We start from the raw sequence: 20,500 nt of genomic DNA, 5'->3' as shown, positions 1-20,500 counted from the left end.
TTTTGTACGATAAACATTTTAGTAACAAATGACTGGACGATAGCGAGTCATCAGCGCAATGGCAAATTCTAGAAGCGTAGGGGGCAGAACAATGATGTCTCGTGCCAAACTTGTACATTTGGCATATTTGGCATGATTTCGATTGAAACACACTTATCTTCTGTGTAGGGCAGGCCGATCGTTCTAGTCGGACTTTTCGCAGGCGGACTTGACCGAACTTTACTCGTTTTATGCATTCCAGTGCACGAGTCAGGTCGGAGCGCCTGCGATTAGTCTGACCGGGCCTTGCCACATCTTCGCTGAAGCCGAAGGCGGGATTATTTTGGCCCAAGCCGAAGCAACGGCTGAACACTAGTATCAGTATGAATGTAAATGAGTCTAAGGGATATGTAGTCTAGACGTCCGTACTAATTTATGTGCATGCGATATCCTCTCATATCGATGCCAACGCACGGCCCGACATGGAACTTCGATTAACTTATTTTGACACTTTTTTATCGATATCTATTTCGATTCATTGTAATCGGAATCTATATTATATAGTAAATTAAATTAGAAAAAAATGTATCCACAGCCGAACATACCTCGTACTTTTTTAGAAGTCTGTTTAAGTCTGTTTAAACAGGTTTGTACCTGAGTGAGTGTAAACGTAGTGGCAGGAGTAGGATTTTTTTTCCGCGCGGTAAAAAGAGAATATTCCTTTTTCTCCTAAATGTATTTAAGAACCATATTATTACCGATAGAAATTGGGTACCATTTCCATCCGTTTCCGTGAAAATTATTGGATAATCCTTTTAAATAGATCCCGAAGGAAAAAGCATTCCGTTTAAATCACAGTATATAAATAAGTCTATGGTTTAAATAGTACTTATATTGAATTAAAGTTCTGGCCTCTTATAGAATATCTAGTTGAAAGTGTTGTATTTTCCGATATTAAGGGGAGGTTATTCCTAAATTAGCAGGCCGATGTCTGTCAGTGCTAATATCGACGTAAAAGACAATAAAATAACATTCATATCAGCGCGCCTTGTACAGTGGCGGTTACGACGATCGCCGCGTCCATGATAGGGCGAAATAGGAGAAAAAACCTTTTTACTTAGATAAAAAATAGTATAACTAAACATGTATCCGTACATTTCCCTGTAAAATTTTAATAGTAATCGAACTATCCAAATTATTTTTTGATTGAGTCCCTGTAAGTCCTATAAAACTGAAAATGTTTTTAAAATCGAGGTTGTTTCGGATTTTTTTTTTATCGAGTAAAATTATCTGTATTGTGTTTCTAACCGTAAAAGTCACTAGTTAAAAGATGTATCTATACATGTATATATTTTTCAGTTTTTTTTAATGACGCTTTCTTTAAAAATTACTCATTCTAGAAACGTGAATTTGGAATAACCTAGCCTTAAATAAGTGAAGCTTATTTACTGTAAACCAACTTAATTTTCTTTAAAGGTTATTGTGCAGACAAACGAGGTCAAATAGGTACTGTTAGTTTTAAGATAATGTACAAGGCGTAGTAGTAGTTATTTAATAAATAAATAGCCAGTGCATCATAATTACATTTTAGCAAAAAAGATACACGCTGATATGAAAGAAAGAGATAAAATATCTAGGACTTCCAAAACGGATTCGATTTTGGTTAGGAGTGTGTTCTTTCGATTTTGCTTCGATCATGATCCGTATTCCCCAAAAACTTGTACCAAGATCGACATCACGTTGACCAAACGTTAAACTTCTCGATTATAAATAGTTACAAATCTAGACACTCCACCATCGTGCGCTAGTGTAGATATTGGAAAAATCAAATCCTACTGAGATCGAGTTTACTCGATTGTGTGTTTGATCGATTATGTAGGGCAACGGTTTTCAAACTTTTTTAGAGGCAGAGTCTTTCTAAGAAATGCAGACCACCTTTTCCCCCAAAAAAAAATGTTTTTTCTCCGAATGAATTATCTCCATGCTGGTTTCAAAAACAATTATTCATGTATCGTTCGTGGAGCCCATTTTGAGAATGGCCGGTGTGAATTAAAGAGGCTGTAGTCACTTGCAATGGTGATGCATATGCATGCATTGGATATATTACATCCAAAGATGATGATGATGATCTATCCAATACGTCAGAACCGGGATGTAAAATATCAGTGTAACGTATACAAGGTTCGTTATCCATAGAGCTGCAGTACACACACGTCACAATTTGTATAGCATATCCGAATTTGATGCCTAAACAAAACATAAAATCCTAAGGTGAATAGTGGTAGTTACGATATATTTTTCAATAAAATCCGGTTTTCAAATAGAATACGGTCTATGAAAGATAGATTCCAGTAGAATAGAAATTAGTTCTTGCAATCCATCCATACTTAATCTTATATCTTTAAATGAGCAATTCTTGTATATATATTATATATAATTGGAATCTCGGAATCGGCTCCAACGATTTTCATGAAATTTAGTATATAGGGGGTTTCGGGGGCGATAAATCGATCTAGCTAGGAATCATTTTTAGAAAATGTCTTTTTATTCGTGTTTTATCGAAAATCGATAAACTGAAAAATATAAATCTTCCTGACATCTATTGGCGAATAATAATACTATTTTGTGAGCAACTAATTGCTTTAACGACACAACAACTGCTAAAGCTATTCCAGCAGATGGCGTTGTTAAGTAACACGACGCAATGAGTGTTTGCTACACCGAGCAAAGCTCGGTCATCCAGGTACTATTATAAATGCGAAAGTGTGTCTGTCTGTCTGTCTGTTACCTCTTCACGCCCAAACCGCTGAACCGATGGGGCTGAAATTTGGTATGGATATACTCTGAGTCCCGGGAAAGGACATAGGATACTTTTTATCCCGAACAAATGTACGGTTCCCGCGTGATAAACGAATTTTGGCGCTACGGAGTTGCAGGCATCATCTAGTAGAATATAATTTTGAAAAAATATGTTTAAGTAAATCAAATAACTAAGTTTTTGATGTGAAAACTTCTTTGGCGATTGTGCACTTTTTGGGAGGGGTAAAAATGTTATAATCCTTTCAGGAGTCTGTAGCGTTAGTACGAACCAATTTTGAGACTTAAACAATCGGACGAGAATGCCGTGTCCTACTATAACAACGTCATTACACGTTTGTTAGAGGACGCGGCATTTTTGTACGATTGTTTGAGTCGTATATATGTGGGAGAGCAATGCTTCGGCATGAATGGGCAGGCTCGACCGGAGAAATACCACGTTCTCACAGAAAACCGGCGTGAAACAGCGCTTGCGCTGTGTTTCGCCGAGTGAGTGAGTTTACCGGAGGCCCAATCCCCTACCCTATTCCCTTCCCTGTCCTCCCCTATTCCCTTCCCTGTCCTCCCCTATTCCCTTCCCTTCCCTCCCCTATTACCCTATTCCCTCTTAAAAGGCCAGCAACGCACTTGCAGCTCTTCTGATGCTGCGAGTGTCCATGGGCGATGGATGTTGCTTTACATCCGTAAAGCAGGGAGAGTGTCCACAAACATAATATGTATATTCTCAACAACACTGTACTCCAATCACTTATAATGGCATTATAAATGGGTCATATTGACTCGCATCACATATCGAAGGGTTAAGTACATAATAACCCTATAACGGTATCAAAGTGTCGCCTCTTGAACACAAATGAAGAGGGGACCGTTAGTTTAGGATGAAACTTATCCTAAATATCATTAGTGTATAAGTGTTATGTAAACCCGGGTATGGAGTTTACAGGTTATTGGATATTGGGGTATTTCTGACCCCTGTGGCTTAGTCACTTTAGAAGGTCGCAGGATTTAAGATGAAAGAGAAGTATTATGTGTCATGTCATAGATGGTTACATAGAAGCGAACATCAAGTAATACAATAGTAATATCAATAGTAAATGTTGAGTTGATACACAAAGAAATTGTTATACGGGTCCTATCAGATAAAGGCAATAAATTATGTTTATTCATACTTAACTTTAAAACTAGACATATTTTTAAGACCTTTTATTATGTTTCAAATTGAGAAAAATTTGTCCCCTCGCACGGATTCGAATCCGTGACCAGCAGTTTGAGCAAACAACTGAGCCACATAGGTCGTCAGATCTGCTAAGCAAGCTCCAGCGATGTCATAGCAATAAAACTCCAGTAAAACTAATTGAAAGCATACTGAGACGTGTCCACCGCCCTCGTCACCGGGACGTCACTGACAGAAATTCAAATAATAATAAATAATATCTATGGACTCTTCACACCACGTCAGTCTGGCCCCGTGCTAAGTACCTAAAGGACTTGTGTTACAGGTACCAGACAACGGAAATATATTTAATACTTTTATACTATACATATATTTAAGATTTTTATTATATCATACACATATTTAATACACATCCAGACCCGGGAACATTGAAAACTTTTTGTTCCGTCGGCGGGATTCGAACCCGCGAGGTCGTCTTATAATATTATATAAATAAAATGCAACTTTACGACCTACGCTATAGGTTTCATTTTGCTATACGCCGCTACAAAACAGCGATGGCATGGGTCGCTAGACCAATATTGGTAGATAAAACCTATGGCCTAGATCAGTGTTTTTCAACCTATGAGTTGCGACCCTCTGGGGAGTCACAAAGATTCTGTAGGGTACGACCAGAACTATTTCAGCAAAGACTACAAACACAAAAAATACTGATAATAATATTATATCGAGTGGGAGAATTTAAACAAAAGTATAGTATAATTAAAGATGTGAGTGGAAGAACACAATAACTAACAGCAAAAAAGAAAAGCGTTTTTTTTAAATGGAGGCTGTGGGACCTGAAAAAATATTTGAAATAAAAAAACTGTCCATGTTATGTACATGTAGTCAGATATATTAGTCAGGTGGTGAAGTAAATAAATTATAAGAAGAAAATGAGTAAATACCCGTATGTCACCAAATGTTAATTATTGTGTTTTTCAAATCAAGTCTTCAATAATTATGCATTACCATACAGGCAAAAAAATACCATAGCGTCGCGCTATAAAAAAGGTCGAAAAATACAGGCCTAAATCATAAAGTGGCATTTTATTACAATTTTTGTAGGTGACGTCCCGGTACCGGCGATGGACAAACGCCGCGCAGTCACAATCGTTTAGCCGTTTTATTGCACATACGTCAACGTTCTAGCTAACTGTCAATTAGAGTTAACTACCGACAAACGTCAAATAGTAGCGACACCAAGTTGCTAATCGCCCTGCGGTTGTTCTGTTAAAACAACGGAAAATACATGTAAAATATTAGAAGAAGTAATTTAAACATTAAATTGACATGATCCGACCAAATGACGTTGGTCTGTCAACTGCCTATGAATCAACTTTTCTGATTGTACCATCGAGGAAGTTGATTCCTGTGCAATTGACAGACCAACGTTATTTGGTCGAATGTGTCAATTCAATGTTAATTGTGATCTGTCAGCTGGGTTTGACGTAACGCAACCAAACTACTTAGGTCCCCGATTTGCATAGGAATCAACGTTTCTGATTATATTGCTATACAGCTTCGAATATTTTATGGAAGTTTTAAGCCACGAGGTTAATAATTACCGTTAAAACAAAATTTTTATTTTTTTTATAAATATAGAAAAACATTTTCATAGGAACACATAGAACAAAAAAAAGATACAAGATGCTCTGTAATAATCTCAATCAAATCTTCTCAAATAAGCTAAAGAAATAATAAATTACGTACAAAACATTGGATACGCAAAACGCTAAAGTAAACTACGATACACTGAGTGTAAACATATGCCTGAAATCGGCTTAGTTATTATTAGAACCTTCAGGAAACTACTGACAATCAATAAGTAAAGAATGACCTACTTGTCGGTCATATTATGATTTATCCAGTTACTGATTTCATTGTTATGGCATTATAGAAGCATGTAATAACATCACAATGTATTATTTAATTTTGCGCACATCGAGTCATACGTGCACAAATTAAATCTAGCGGGAAAGGTTAAGTCCCAAAGGATTGTCTAAAAGAGAATGCCATATTGCAAACTAGATGATGCTCACTCGTTTATCGCGCGGGGACCGTACATTTTTTCCGAACAAAAAGTATCCTATGTCCTTTCCCGGGATTTAAAGTATCTCCATGCCAAATTTCAGCATAATCGGTTCAGCGGGTTGGGCGTGAACAGGTAACAGACAGACGGGCAGACAGACAGACACACTTTCGCATTTATAATATTGGTATGGAAGAATGGATAAGTTTGCAATATAACAATTTTGTGTACCAGTATTAATAGATTGTTAAATAATTTATATATTACTAAAATATAAATTACACTGAATATAATATTATCATACGTGAATTAATACATTAATTCACGTATGATAATATTATATTCAGTGTACTCATATCTGTAACAAAAGCTTGTTTGATGTTTATTATAGTTATCATTATAAAATTATTATTACCATTATTAGTTATTTTATGTATCAATATTACAGTTAATTTTTACTTAATATTTTGAATGCGAAAGTGTGTCTGTCTGTCTGTTACCTCTTCACACCTAAACCGCTAAAACGATTTTGCTAAAATTCGGCATGGAGATACTTTGAGTCCCTGAAATGGACATAGATACTTTTTCATCGAAAAATGTACGGTTCCCACGCGATTAACGAATTTTGGCGCAAATAAGTTGCAGATCATCTAGTAGCTGATATTAAATAAAAAGAAGGCAAAAAAGAACCTTAACATTTTCTACACTTTTCTTTTAAATTGAAATTAATTATGATAACAGAGCAATTAATAATTGGAATAACAATTATGACGTCACGTAAAAGGCGGGAAACAACGTAGTTTACGCAAGTAGCACAATGCCTAATAAACACACAAAATGTCTGTCACCATAAATTTGTCTGCGCATAAATTATAGACTACTATAATGGTGTTTGCCGTTGAGATACTATATCGAAGGATATCCGTTACATTAAAATTTGTAATATGTGACTGTCTATTTCTTCCGTGGAATTAAAAAAAAAAGTTTGAAGGATTTTGTTAAAACATTAAAATTTTGAGATGAGGTGTTAAGATAGACAATTAATTGTAGTTTATACTACTTACACTACACATATTATCACAAATAATAATATGTGTAATGCACTACGCGTCAAATGATTTGGAACGATAAAATCATTATGATTGAGGATGCCAGATGCTCAAGAGGGGTACAATACCATACTCATAGCTATAGAGCTATAAAAGAGCTATAATACTTTAGGTATTTTAAGTATCTATTAGCTTTAGCGGTACTTCCAATGACTTTCTTGCCTGGAACATTTTTATGTCTCGAGTTATGACGCTTTTCCTATCATGCGCTTTGTCACCCGCGCGCGGTTCTGCCCTAGTAGTTCTTGCCACTTGTCAAGCGATTATTGTAAACGCTAACAAAATGTATGCGATTTGACTTATGTCATCGCTTCGCTATCGAATACTAATATCAAATCCCATACATTTTGTGGCGTTGCCGTTGGCGTTTCCGATAATCGCTTGCCGCTTGTCTAGGCCCTCAGGTCCGCAATCCCCATGCGGATGACAACAGGCTCCTGGCTGCTAAAAACATAATAATATATAAAATTATAGGATGCGGGCAACTTTCATGCAGACCAGATTTGTGCGCAGGTGATGACACATGACAGGAAAAGTTACTCTTAGTAGTTTTGCATTTTGCACTGCGATATCCCTAGATTATACGTCGATGGTTCGCACACAATGTATAGAACTATGTTGAATTTACGCTCCGCGAGTGTGGGGTGGTAACGAAATTATTTTTGAAACATGCCTTATTCGAGGCGGGGATATTACAGCGGGGAACGGAAGTTTTTGTCCCAATTTGTTACTCAAAGTGAACTAAAACATTGTTTGAGCGTTGACGAAATGTAACAATATGCTGTTTCTAAAAATGTCGGCATTCGTAAATTGGTTAGCTTTTTACAAAAACGCTGGGGGCGTATACCTACAAAATATTGTAATTACAAAACAACAGAAATCGGTTATAAAACGTAACTCCCAAGTCAAGTATATGCCGTGTATTGGAAAAATAGCGTGTAGTATCTTTGTTAATGATCATGTCTACACAAAACGAAAATAGCTAAAGATTTTAATTTGTTCTATTTTTAACCCCCGACAAAAAATAGGGTAGCATCCAAACGGGTGGACCGATTTTAATCTAGTTTTTTTTTGTTTGAAAGCTGACATGATCGAGAGTGTTCTTAGCTATAGTTCATCATCATCAGCCGCTATGTTTGTCTACTCAAAATTATTGCATCGGGGGCTGTTTTTTAAATTTCTTACTTTAACATTATATTATCATAGTGCTAAGTACTCACATACGGTTTTGCTCGATCGAGCAATAACGTCGAGCAAAACCCGCGGCTCGAGATTTCGTCCACACATTCAGCATTGCTCAATAGTTTTATTCTAAATCGATATTTTTAGTTCCATCGAGCGGGCTCGATGCGAGCCCGAGTCGCTCGATGCGAGCCTACCAGCCGCGCGATGCGAGCCTTCGAGCTGTGAGTTTTGCGGTTCACACAGTAATTATTACTCGATTTGGAGTAAAACTATCGAGCGAAATCGCATGTGAGTACTTAGCATTATGATAATATGATGACAACAGAGGATCATGATCGGTAAAAAATCAAGTATCTTACTATTACAGTTCTACAGCTCGTCTACAGCTCTACAGCTTGAGGACATTTTCAAATTCAAATTCAAAGCCTTTATTCAGACAAGTCATTACAATAATTCCTTTAAACATTAGATTTTTTTTTTCAAAATAAAATGTCAATTACATACTAGATAAATTACAATATTGTCAATTATACATTTTCATTTATTAATAATTAATACATTATTTTTATATTTTTTTGCAATTTAATTTAAACTAATTTTGTATAAGTATATAATAATTAAATTTTATTTTCAATATTATTCAAATATATTAGTCAGTTTTTAATTATTGTTTTATTTAATTTACCTCCTGGTCTGTCTGCCTCTTGGCAAAGGCCTCCTCTAATCTTTTCCAGTTTTTCCTGTCTTGTGCTACCCTCAATTATGATAATAATATGATGACAACAGAGGATCATGATCGGTAAAAAATCAAGTATCTTACTATTACAGTTCTACAGCTCTTCTACAGCTCTACAGCTTGAGGACATACAGACAGACAAATTGCGAAGCTTCACTAATAGGGTCCTGTTTCAATGCTTTGAAAACGAAAACCTTACAAAAGTTTCATAAAATAAGCTCTATTCCGAACAGTGAGATAAAATTTAAACCTCAACTCGCAAAAATTGCATTGCCAACCGCGAGTCGAAAAAATATAAAATTTATTTGAGACCGCATACATTTGATCTGCTAAAAGCGAGCTGGGACAACGAGGGCTTTTTCCAATGAGTTTTATAAACACTGAACTGTAATCCACTGACACGCCATAGTACGAGTAGGAATTGACGTTTGGAAAATAATAAAGTACCGCTAACCAATGTTAGGTTTTCAATCGGTAATATAAGTAATAGTTTTTGTTGTTACAAACATTTTTACAATGGTATTGGTAATCCAATGTTATTGAAATATGTTGTATGGTATTTATATACTGTTGTTAAATGAAATGGAGTGTAATAAGACTAAAGAGGTTTTAAACGAATTGTGATAATATCACCGTTTCAAATCGGAAATTTTATTCGTTTTTTTTTACTTGTATGATGTAAATTTCTCTTAACAGTGACTAAATTTTATTACATTAACAGATTTCATAATATCAGGACAATATAATAAAATAAAAAATTAAAACATTACGACCTCTGTGGCTCAGTTGGTGGGCTGTTGGTAGCTCAAGCAGGGGGTCGCGGGTTCGAATCCCGCCGACGGGACAAAAAGTGTTCAAAAGTCCTGGGTCATGGATGTGTATCAAATATGTGTATAATTTAATAAAAATCTTGAATATATGCATAGTATATAACTACGAAATATATTTCCGTAGTCTGGTGCCAGGACACAAGTCCTTCAGCTTAGACGGGGCCTGACGTGGTGTGGAGCGTAAATAGATATTATTATTAACTTAAAGTTAAAATTTAAAATCCTTTTAGATATCTGATATACACGTACCTTTCAAAGCCATGGTCGGTAGCAGCGTCAACGCCTGCAGCATGGACCAAAAGAAAGACCTTTCCGTTCTCATCTTCACGAGGTTTCGCCCGTACCAGAATAGAAATACTCAGTCATCATGCATTATGCACACGGTTTCATTCGAACCGGGAAAGAATTCAGTCCTCATTTTGATCACGGTTCCTCATCCAGAAAAGAATTCATCCTCAATTATTCATGGTTCCGAACCGGCACATCCTGGGCATTCATTTGTTTCACTAATAGTTCATTTATATTTCTGTCTTTTTCATTTATTATGTCCTTTTTATAACGCCTTCTTTGTCACCAAAATAGTATTCTTAATTTTTGGTTAAAAATAAATAATTTCTCTAAGATTTGATAAGACTTTGATTCAAAGAATAGCGTTTTTTTATTTATAATTCTTTATATATTATATAAAGAATTACAAATAAAGAACGTTAAATCTCAAATAAAAGAAAAAAATGTATTATCAAAAAAATAATCTACTTTGATGTTTTATAAGTTATTTTCGTAATTTTATTAACAATTTATTTAATAAATGTTGTTTTTAGGATTCCGACACAAAGAGTGAAAACGGGACCCTATTCATGAGACACCAATGTCTGTCTGTCCGTCTGTCTGTCTTCAGGCTGTAGCTAGGACTTCAAAATTTTCACAGATTGTGTATATCTGTTGCCGATATAACACCAAAATAAAACTAAAAATAACTATAACAGTACGGAATCCTTCGTGCGCATGTCCGACTAGCACTTGGCCGGTTTTTTTAGTAAGCTTAGCTTGTCCCTCTACATTGCAAAACAATAGAATGTAAAATAATCATTTGTCATTGACAACAAAGGTATGCAATTCAAAGAGAATGGTATATATAAGCCTGCTGTAAGTATTGATTACTGTAACTGTTAGTCTTGTGAAATAACAGACCGACCTGGATTATTTTCTATTATACAGGGTGTAACAAAACTAAGTGGGAGAGCCTTGCTTTGGCACGAATGGGCCGGCTCGACCGGATAAATACCACGTTCTCACAGAAAACCGGCGTGAAACAGCGCTTGCGAACACGCCGAGTGAGTAAGTTTACCGGAGGCCCAATCCCCTTACCTCTACCCTATTCCCTTCCCTACCCTCAACTATTCCCTTCCCTTCCCTACCCTCCCCTATTACCCTATTCCCTCTTAAAAGGCCGGCAACGTACCTGCAGCTCTTCTGATGCTGCGAGTGTCCATGGGCGACGGAAGTTGCATTCCATCAGATGACCCGTTTGCTCGTTTGCCCCCGTATTTAATAAAAAAAAAATCAATTTAAATAATATTATTCTTGGTAACATTATTCTTCATGTTTATTATAGTACTGCATAGGCTGGAGTATTTTAAATTTCAACGGTGGAATGTAGCGATATCGCCGAGCCGCTTCTATTAATATATCAGTCAAAGAAGTGTAATGAAGTTTTCGTAAAATGTAGTCTAAGAGCTCATAACTATTTCTTCAATTTGAGTAAACAATAAAAAATATTCATGATTTTTCATAAAAATCTAGTGTAAGAGCTAATTTATTTATTAAGTCTCTAACTTATACGATACATAATTCGTAAATAATATTAATCGACTAAAATATTTAAAAAAGTTGTTTAAGATGAACACAATTTTAGTCTCAGTTATTATTTTATTTATTAAATATACTTTAAAATTTTGCTCTTTCATCGCTGCACTTTCCAAGTAAATACCCTAAACTGTAAAGTATAATCAATTAGTGTTATTACACCCTGTATGTCTAGAATAATAAACCAACGAATTACTTAATATGTACAAATACGTATAATAAAGCAAAAGGCAGTGAACGGTAAATACACAAAGATGCACGGGTCTGTACACCTGTGTAAGGTGAACAGTCCCGTACCTGATATAAGAAGTGATATAAGAATAAGTGCTATAAGTATAAGTGCTCGCGTATTATAGCAGACACATTTTATATACACAAAGATAATGATGAGTATAGCAAAAATTAAAACTTTACGAAATCGTTTAAATATTGAGATATTTACAAAATTGATAAACTAATTATTATGCTGACCTAGGAATGTGCGATGCTTGCATCGTACAATAATAATAACTCCCACACCGGTTTCGATGACGGTGGTTGGTTTCATTGAAACCAGGCCAGCCAGGCCAGCTACGCAGGAGTAATTTTAAAGTGCCCAAGTGTGTGCGCAGTACACAAAAGCATTATCTATTCCTTTACTCTCATAACCCAGTGTGACGAAATACCGACACGACCGGCGAGAGATCAGGCGCAGGACCGACTTTTTACATGCCCATCATGGATCATCTTACTTGTCAGACAAACAGGTTATCAGCCTGCATTGTCCTAACCAAACTTAGAAATAACATGTTTCCAACGCGGGAATCGAACCCATGACCTCCGAGTCAAGATCCGCGCTCTATAAAGTCTTATAAATTGATAATAATATTATTACAATTCACTCTCGTTATTAAAATGAAATGAAGGATTACAGGTGCGCGCAAATGAAATAAAAATGTTCGATACCGAACCGTTTCATTGCGATGATTGTTTCAGTTTCAGCGAATTGATTGAAGCCAATTAGATCGGCGTTCATCTTTTTTTCAATAACGAACCTATTGTTACCAGCGTTATTAATATTTATAACAATTTCAATGCTCAAATCCGATATTCTTTTGTGCCGTAATTGGATATTTTTGGACTACCAAAATTTATTAGGGATTGTTATAATGAATGAAGCTACACGTATTATTTACGTGCGAAATAAAGTTGAAATTCAATAAATTCAAAAATAAAAAAAAATATTAGATACTTTTAACAAAGAAAGCGTTATTTTACGTATAATATTCGGATGATATTTAAATATAATATTATTTTTAATACCAAAAGGCGATCAAACAATCCAAGCACTAAGTTTCACTAGCACTGACATCGTCACAGACAAAACAACGCGCGTAGCGACCGCTCCTCACCGCGGCGCGTAGCACACTGCCGTAGAACCTCTACGCCGTAGAGCCTCTACGCCGTAGCACCGCTACGCCGTAGACATGAAAGGTTACGGCCTCAAACGTTTAAACTTACGCCTTTTGAGTACGAATGTGTTTTGTTTTTCGCTGTTCTATTTCAAAAACAAAGCGTTGTTTGGCTTCTTTTCCTTGGGGGTTTTTTCTATAATTGTTCCTTTTTGTGTGTGAAGGGTTTTGTTAATTTAGCGCCTTTTCGTATCCTTTGAATGTTTTATATCAATATTTTTACATGTGATAGTAATTTCGATATGAAAGTTGTAGAAGACGTTTGTGATATTATTAAATCATTTTCGTAAAGTTCATTTTCATAAATTATATAATATAAAATTAATTTAAAGTTTTTAATTGAATTATTATTTAAAATGATTTTTGACGATTGTTATTTTAAATCACCTTTTAAGCATTATTGTTTTAAAGTGAGAACTTAATATCATGAAGTTTTTAACAAAATAATTATATTATAATGAAAAAATAAACATAATTTATAAGTGTTAAACTAACTTGTAGCAAAGAAATTATAAACAAGCTCTGTGGGGGCTTTTTAATTTAACTCGACAAAGCTCGCAGGTCTTGAAATAATACTTCTAGCGCTTTGTGCATTAAAATGGGGAACTTTCAGGAACTGTAGGTAGCAACAAGTCAGGTAATGAATTTAGTACATATTATTTTGGATTAGTGACATCATCAGGTCGCACTGTTTTTAACCGACTTCAAAAAAGGGAGGTTATCAATTCGACGCGTATGTCTGTAATATTTCCAGAACTGCCCAATTTTCGTATATGTTAGTCTATATCAGCGTCTGAACAAATGTGCCTTTCAAAAGTGTATGTATGTGTGTAAGTATGTATGTATGTTTTTATTTTTGTGATCGAATATCTCTGGAATTGCCATTCCTATTTCAGTAATTCTTTTTTTGTTGTACTAGGTATTGTTCAATTTAGGGAATACTGCAAGTTTAATCAAAATCGGTTCAGTAGTTTTAATTCTCAATCACTTACAATTTTGAAGTCGGTTTTATCTTTTTAAAGTTATTGTACAAGGTGTAACAATACATTGGTTCAGTTCTCCCAAAGTGATAATGCGCATAGATAAATTTTCGTAATTTTTCGGCAACGCTCGTATGTCCCGCTGCAAGCGCTGTTTTAAACTTAACTTTAAGAAAAATAGCGCTTTGCAGCGACGTAGAGATGTTTGACGTTGCTTGGACGTTACCATGGTAACGCCGCGATGGCTTGCCGGTGAGTTACAGCACTTATTGACGGTCCGGCGACAGCTATTTGATATTTACTTCTATTTCGTTTGAACAAGGTGCAAAATGCAAGTGCATTGTTTGAGGCTCTTACGTTTCATAGATTCGGGTGTTTCCGTGATTACGACAATTAGCGAAGATTTACATGCGCATTATTAATCTGGGAGTACTGTACACGTCATGCGTGCCTTGTATAGAGTTCGCTGTATAGTATTAGTTATTTTAAAAATACCCCAACATCAAATTTGATCCAAACAATAAACTAGCAAATAATATAAAAACTTGCTGCTACTTTCACAGTGAACTCTCTACAAGGGACACATACATACCTAAAAGTTTTATCACTATGTTTTATAGCATACTGTACATCGCATATGAAAACTATTAATATTATAAGTAAATTGATAACACCCGCCTCTCCGTTGCGCAAAAATTTGTTCATTGCGCGGGCAAAGTACCATCGAGGAAATTGATTCCTAGGCAGTCGACAGACCAATGTCATTTGGTCGGATCATGTCAATTCAATGTTAATTGTGATCTGTCGGCTGGGTTTGACGTAACGCGACCAAACTACGTAGGTCCCGCCAGGTAATCAACTTCTCCGCTAGTATATTTTTTTTTAATAAAAAGTAACTCAAACTATCGCCGTATCATTCAGCGAAATTTATTTAGCGGTTTGATCGTGAAGAGATAACAGATAGACATACAAGCAGACAGACTCACTTTCAGATAAAAATATCAGTACCTATGGATACTAAATTGAGATGTTAAATGCTACGATGGACACCACTAAATGTAGCCTTTCGAAGCGAGCGTCCATAGCGTCAGTGATGCCGCGACTGTGGAAAATGTATGGTTTGCCGTTTGAGGTCGAGCGCAGTGACGCTAAAGGTACGCGAACAGTTTGTCGGCGCGTGCCGGGGCGTGCCGGGGCGGATCGGGGCTCAGCGGAGCGCAAAATGCGCTATAGCACACTATTTCCGGGTCGGGTCGCATCGAATTGACGGATTTTAACGCTCGCTGTACCGGGGCGTGCCGGGGCGGGTCGCATCACACTGTTGCCGGAGCGCAGCGGGTCTTGCCGGGGCGCAGCGGATCTTGTCGGGCCGTATCGCATTGACGGAAATCCGCCGAGCAAAAATGCGCGCCGATGCGCCCCGGCACAGTGTGCGATACGCGCACTGACGCTATAGACGCTCGCTCCGAATGGCTACCTTTAATATGAAATTCATTTATATAATAAACAGTAATAAACAATCCACGTGCGTGACAAAATTCGAGTGTAAAAGCGCCTTTATTCGGGAATCGCACCTCGCGACCGTTCGTACATGACCGACCACAAATACATTAAATTGTATTGCGGTCTGTGGCCACCGGCGATATGGCGTTAAATAATATCTAATGCGTTATGCTACTAATAACTATGATCTGTTTATTAAGTTTGAAGTGGATCAACGCTATATTAACCAGCCACCTCCATGACCCAGTGGCTTAGAGCGTGGCTCTTGACGTCGTGGGTTCGATTCCCGTGTTGGAAACGTGCTATTTCCAAGTTAAGTTAGGACAAAGCAGGCTGATCACCTGATTGTCTGACAAGTAAGATGATCCATGCGTAGGCATGTAATGGTAATGAGTAAAGGAATAGATCGCTCTTGTGTACTGCGCACACACTTGGGCACTATAAAATTACTTTGACGTAACTGGCTTGGTATCAAAGAAACCGACGACCGTCATCGAAACCGGTGTGGGAGTTATTATTATAATCAACATAAAATTGAATCATGAAAAATAACAGCTGATGAACCGACGGACAATTGGATGAATAGTGTAGCTCAGCTATACGCACTTCTGAAAATTTTTAATCTAATAAATCTAATTTCAACTAAAAGTTGTCAGGGTTACGAAATTTCGATTACTGTTATGGTTAAGTAATGCTATTTTCCCCATAGTCTTCTTCAAGAACCTTCAAGTCAGAAAATAGACCATTACAACCTAAAACCACCCCTGATACCGAAGTGTGGTTGCATAAATATAAAGTGAAAACTTACAACTGCGTCCTTCGCGTCAATTAGTAATGTAAACAGTCCAATTTACAAGGCGGGAATCGTAAAAATAAATACGAAACTTCCACGCCAACTTCGACTTTAGTCCCCCGAGATAGGAGCTAGAATCATCGGCATAATTTATGTCGTAAGTTTTATTATGCGCTGTAAAAACTCTGAATTAATGTCGCCCATGAATTTTTTATGATATTGTATTGATTTGTTTTTCATCTTTTACGATACTTGTCAAGTTGTTGGTGTATTATGAGGTTAAAGTTGTTATTGGGCATCAATCCATTACAGCAGGGGTTCCCAAACTGTACGCCGCGCCGTGGAAAGGCAAGAGGGGCGCCGCCGTAAGTCGATCCTCAATCATTATCCATAACCACAAATATTATAAAATAAAATTATAATATTATTATGAATTATACAAAGCAGGCACATGATTAAATATTTGTTTATTATTATTTACTTGCTTTACCTAACTATAATCATTAAAGGTGTTTATTTATCGCCAGGTAGAGAAGGGCGCCGTGACAAAATATTAACTTGTAAGTGCGGCGCAGGATGAAAAAGATTAGAGAACATTTTTTTGGGATTTTTAGGGACAAACTGCAAACGTGCTCCTAGATTATGGAATATAATGCAAAGGTTGAAGAAGACAACACATGCAGTAATATATTTTATTAGACAATAATTAATGATTACATAAATTAGTTTTTAATTTTGCCCGTCCCGCTATAACTCGAGAATAGCTGAACCAAACCGGTTCAGCTATAATTCTCGAGTTTATTTTTGCCTTAAAATATTCAGCCCAGCGAATTTCTGTTGGGAGGAAAGCTTGCAATAAATATTGTTCACGAGGCTTAAAATAAAATAAATACATTAATTGCAAACATTCTGTTTTTGAAATAATTATCGAATGGAATTTGAGTTAATGTACCTTATACGTGTACTAACGAAGAGTGCCAGAAATAATGACGTCATTATATAATGCTATTATTAATATTGCGATTGTAAGCATATCGATGTAATTGATACGGCCTTTTATGGATCACAAATATTTAATTTTTCCGTCAACAAACACTATCCATCATAATAACTCGTTGGCCCGAAATTGTCGGGTCGAGGGTGGCAATTTTTTAAGAAATTTGGGACAAATTCGGGACGACATAAAAATAAAACGTTACATAAAAGGTTTAGCTACTCCTTTTTATAATATTAGTCAATGTTTAAGGTATTGATTTTTTAAAAAACTTTGTAAGTAAATATATATTAACGTCATCACATCACAGGAACATCACAGGAGTTTGGTAGGTATTTTAGATAGAGTCAGCAGGTCTATTAAAACTTTATAAAACCCCTTTTGGCATGTTAACTAAAAAAACATATTAATATTATTTTTTTTAGTTCGCCATGCCAAAAACTTGATAAAATATAGATCGACATATTATCATAGTCATATGTCATAAAATATAATAATTATAACAATCTAGTATACGATATAATATTATAATAAGGAATATTAATTTGTCCTTTATAATTCGACATCGTGCACAGCATATCTGAATGTTTTATAAAACCGGTTCGGTTCGTCATTCTTTGTTTATTACTATAATTTTTTGGGCAAATATGTGGGTAGTATAAAATAAATTTATGACAATCCTTTTTTGATGCCCGAAGTAAACACGCTGCGGCTTTAGTGTTTCATATATTTAATCTGATAACAAACAAGCGTTTTATATTTTATCAAAAAAATTCACTCATATTATAATTTGCGGGCGTTAAGAATTAATCTTGTGTTTTAATTTTTCGTTTACGTATAGAAATAACGTATAGTAATTTAAATACATATTATACTAGCTATCCCGGCAACGTTGTTTTGCCATAAAATAATTTTCCCTGTTTTTCCTGCTTCTCTCTTGAAGTTTTTTTTGAATTTTTTTTCTAATAGACCTCACGGAGCCCGAGACCTTTCCAACGAAGGCTTTCCAGCAAAACCGTGGAAATCGGTTTGTGCGTTCTGGAGTTATAGCGCCAGGAAGGACAACTCGACTTATGTTTGTATATTAGATTATGTGAGTGTTATTAAAAACTATTTAATTAAATGATTTTATATTTGATGAACGTTTAACAAAGAAAATAATAAAGAAATTAGCGGAGTGTGACTAAAACAAGGATTAATAGTAAAAAAGTATAAGGCTAATTATAGATGTATTGGCACCACACTCGCATCATAATAGTATTATTATTAGGCATGAAATATCCTAAGATATCTTAAACTTTAATCATAGCATTTGGGGTCAATTTATAATAGCGCAGAGTCGAAGAGAAGCGAGGCGAATTCTTAAAAACTGAACACAGAAAATTCAACCTTAACTCCAGAGCGTAACGCATACATTACTTCTGCGAGGCGAAGCAGCGTTGGTCGGGCATATTCACGCGAATTCGCGCGGATGCGCGCGCCTTTTTAAATTCTCAGAAGTAATAAATTGCGTTAACGCTTTGGAGTTAAGGTTGAATTTGTTTTGTTCAGTTTTTATAATTCAATTCGATGCGCTTCGACTCTGCGCTAGTATAAATTGACCCTTACGGTGTGTAAGACACTTTAACCATAATGCTAAGTACTCACATAGGGTTTTGCTCGAGTTTTACTCCGAATCGAAGGAAATGACATATTTGACATAATATTTACTTCCATCGAGCCGGATCGAAGCGAGCCTTCGAGCTGTCAGTTTTGCGGTCCGCACTGTGGTTATTGCTCGATTTGGAGTAAAACTATCGAGCAAAACCGCATGTGAGTACTTAGCATTAGGAAATAAATCTTAACCTACCTCATGCCAACTTGTGTTCCAATCTAAAGTCACATTCAACTTCACCAATAAACGAAACTACGCCCATAAATATGAGAGATGATTTTTCCAAGTGTAAGAGACAAACTATAACAATATTGTATCGGAACTGTAAAGGTAATTACGCATGTACCGAGTTAGGAAGTTGGGTCATTAAGACCCGGCCAGTGTAGAGAGTATCTACGGACCGTGACAAGGCACCGTAGGGCGGTGGTTAAGTTACAGCTTGTAGCGATTTGAGAAGTGACATTTGGGGCTTGCTTCTCAAGCCTCGTAAACTATGGAGGGTAGATAGAGGAGAACTATTTTATATGGGGAATATTTGAAAAAGTGTCCAGCTGTACGTAGTAAATAATAGTTGAAAAATCCTCCAAGAGAGGCGCTAGCTGCAGCAAAGGATATGAATTGAATGTAGCCGTTGGTGACAAAATATAAATTGAAGTTAGCCGAATAGCCGAGTCACAGATATACTGGGTTAATACCAATATATTTTGAAAAATATAACCTGAAATAGCTGAAATAAAAGCTGCTAAATGATTTAAAATTTACACTGTTGCTACTGTAACGCCACCCTAATTTAACGCATTTCAGCGGACACTTTTTACATACAGAGATAGTTCTCCTCCATCTACACTCCATATCGTAAACGAACGCAGGCTGTCTGACTCACGCGACACGCGTGAAATAATGAAATTTGCGGGCGAATAAGAGAGCCTGCGATTGAAACGACATTTCGAGGCCTGAGGATCGAACCCCTGTGAGGTGAGACATAAATATATGTTCAATTTGAATTTAGAAACTGGTATTCATAGTGGTCAAGCTTACGTACGGCGAGCGCTTTGACATAGTACAGTACTATAAAGATAGTAAGATAAGTATAGATCTTTCTTAAGTTAAGAGGTTATTTATATCAAAACGAATTTTTAGTTTTGTTAGTTTCGCGAATGGTTGAACCGATTTGGCTAATTTTGATCTTGAAATATTCGGGGAAGTCCAGGGAAGGTTTATATTAAGAAAGAGGTGACATGAAGACGTTCACTCTAAATGAACAAGTTCACTCTAACAAATCTATATGAATACAAATAATCTATGTAATTGATTGTACCGTTGGTTCTTGGTGGAAATGCATGTTGAACACCTGAAGA

General features: G+C 36.1%; 1 protein-coding gene and 1 long non-coding RNA gene across 7 annotated transcripts in view; one reads left to right on the top strand and one right to left on the bottom strand.

The window, feature by feature from the left end:
* LOC121734252 (lachesin-like) overlaps positions 1-13,161 on the bottom strand; it is an 86,747-nt gene extending 73,586 nt beyond the window's left edge. For 2 of the 6 annotated variants that reach the window (XM_042124733.1, XM_042124739.1), the window contains exons 1-2: positions 13,070-13,161; positions 10,151-10,487 (exon numbers count right to left, since the gene is read on the bottom strand). In XM_042124733.1, the coding sequence (XP_041980667.1) occupies positions 10,151-10,223 (73 nt within the window). In that variant the 5' untranslated portion in view covers positions 10,224-10,487; positions 13,070-13,161. The remainder of the gene's footprint in view (positions 1-10,150; positions 10,488-13,069) is intronic. The other 4 variants (XM_042124735.1, XM_042124736.1, XM_042124734.1 and 1 more) reach the window with 4 other exon arrangements.
* Positions 1,830-19,790, top strand: LOC121734254. The gene is made up of 3 exons (XR_006036693.1): positions 1,830-1,840; positions 15,284-15,288; positions 19,625-19,790. It is a non-coding gene; the product is annotated as an uncharacterized LOC121734254 (long non-coding RNA).
* The last annotated feature ends 710 nt before the right edge of the window (positions 19,791-20,500 follow it).

The sequence above is a fragment of the Aricia agestis genome, chromosome 15, assembly GCF_905147365.1.
Source record: "Aricia agestis chromosome 15, ilAriAges1.1, whole genome shotgun sequence".
Classification (NCBI taxonomy): Eukaryota; Metazoa; Arthropoda; class Insecta; order Lepidoptera; family Lycaenidae; genus Aricia; species Aricia agestis.
The sequence above is the reverse complement of the archived record's forward strand: the minus strand, read 5'-3'. Positions and strand labels throughout refer to the sequence as shown.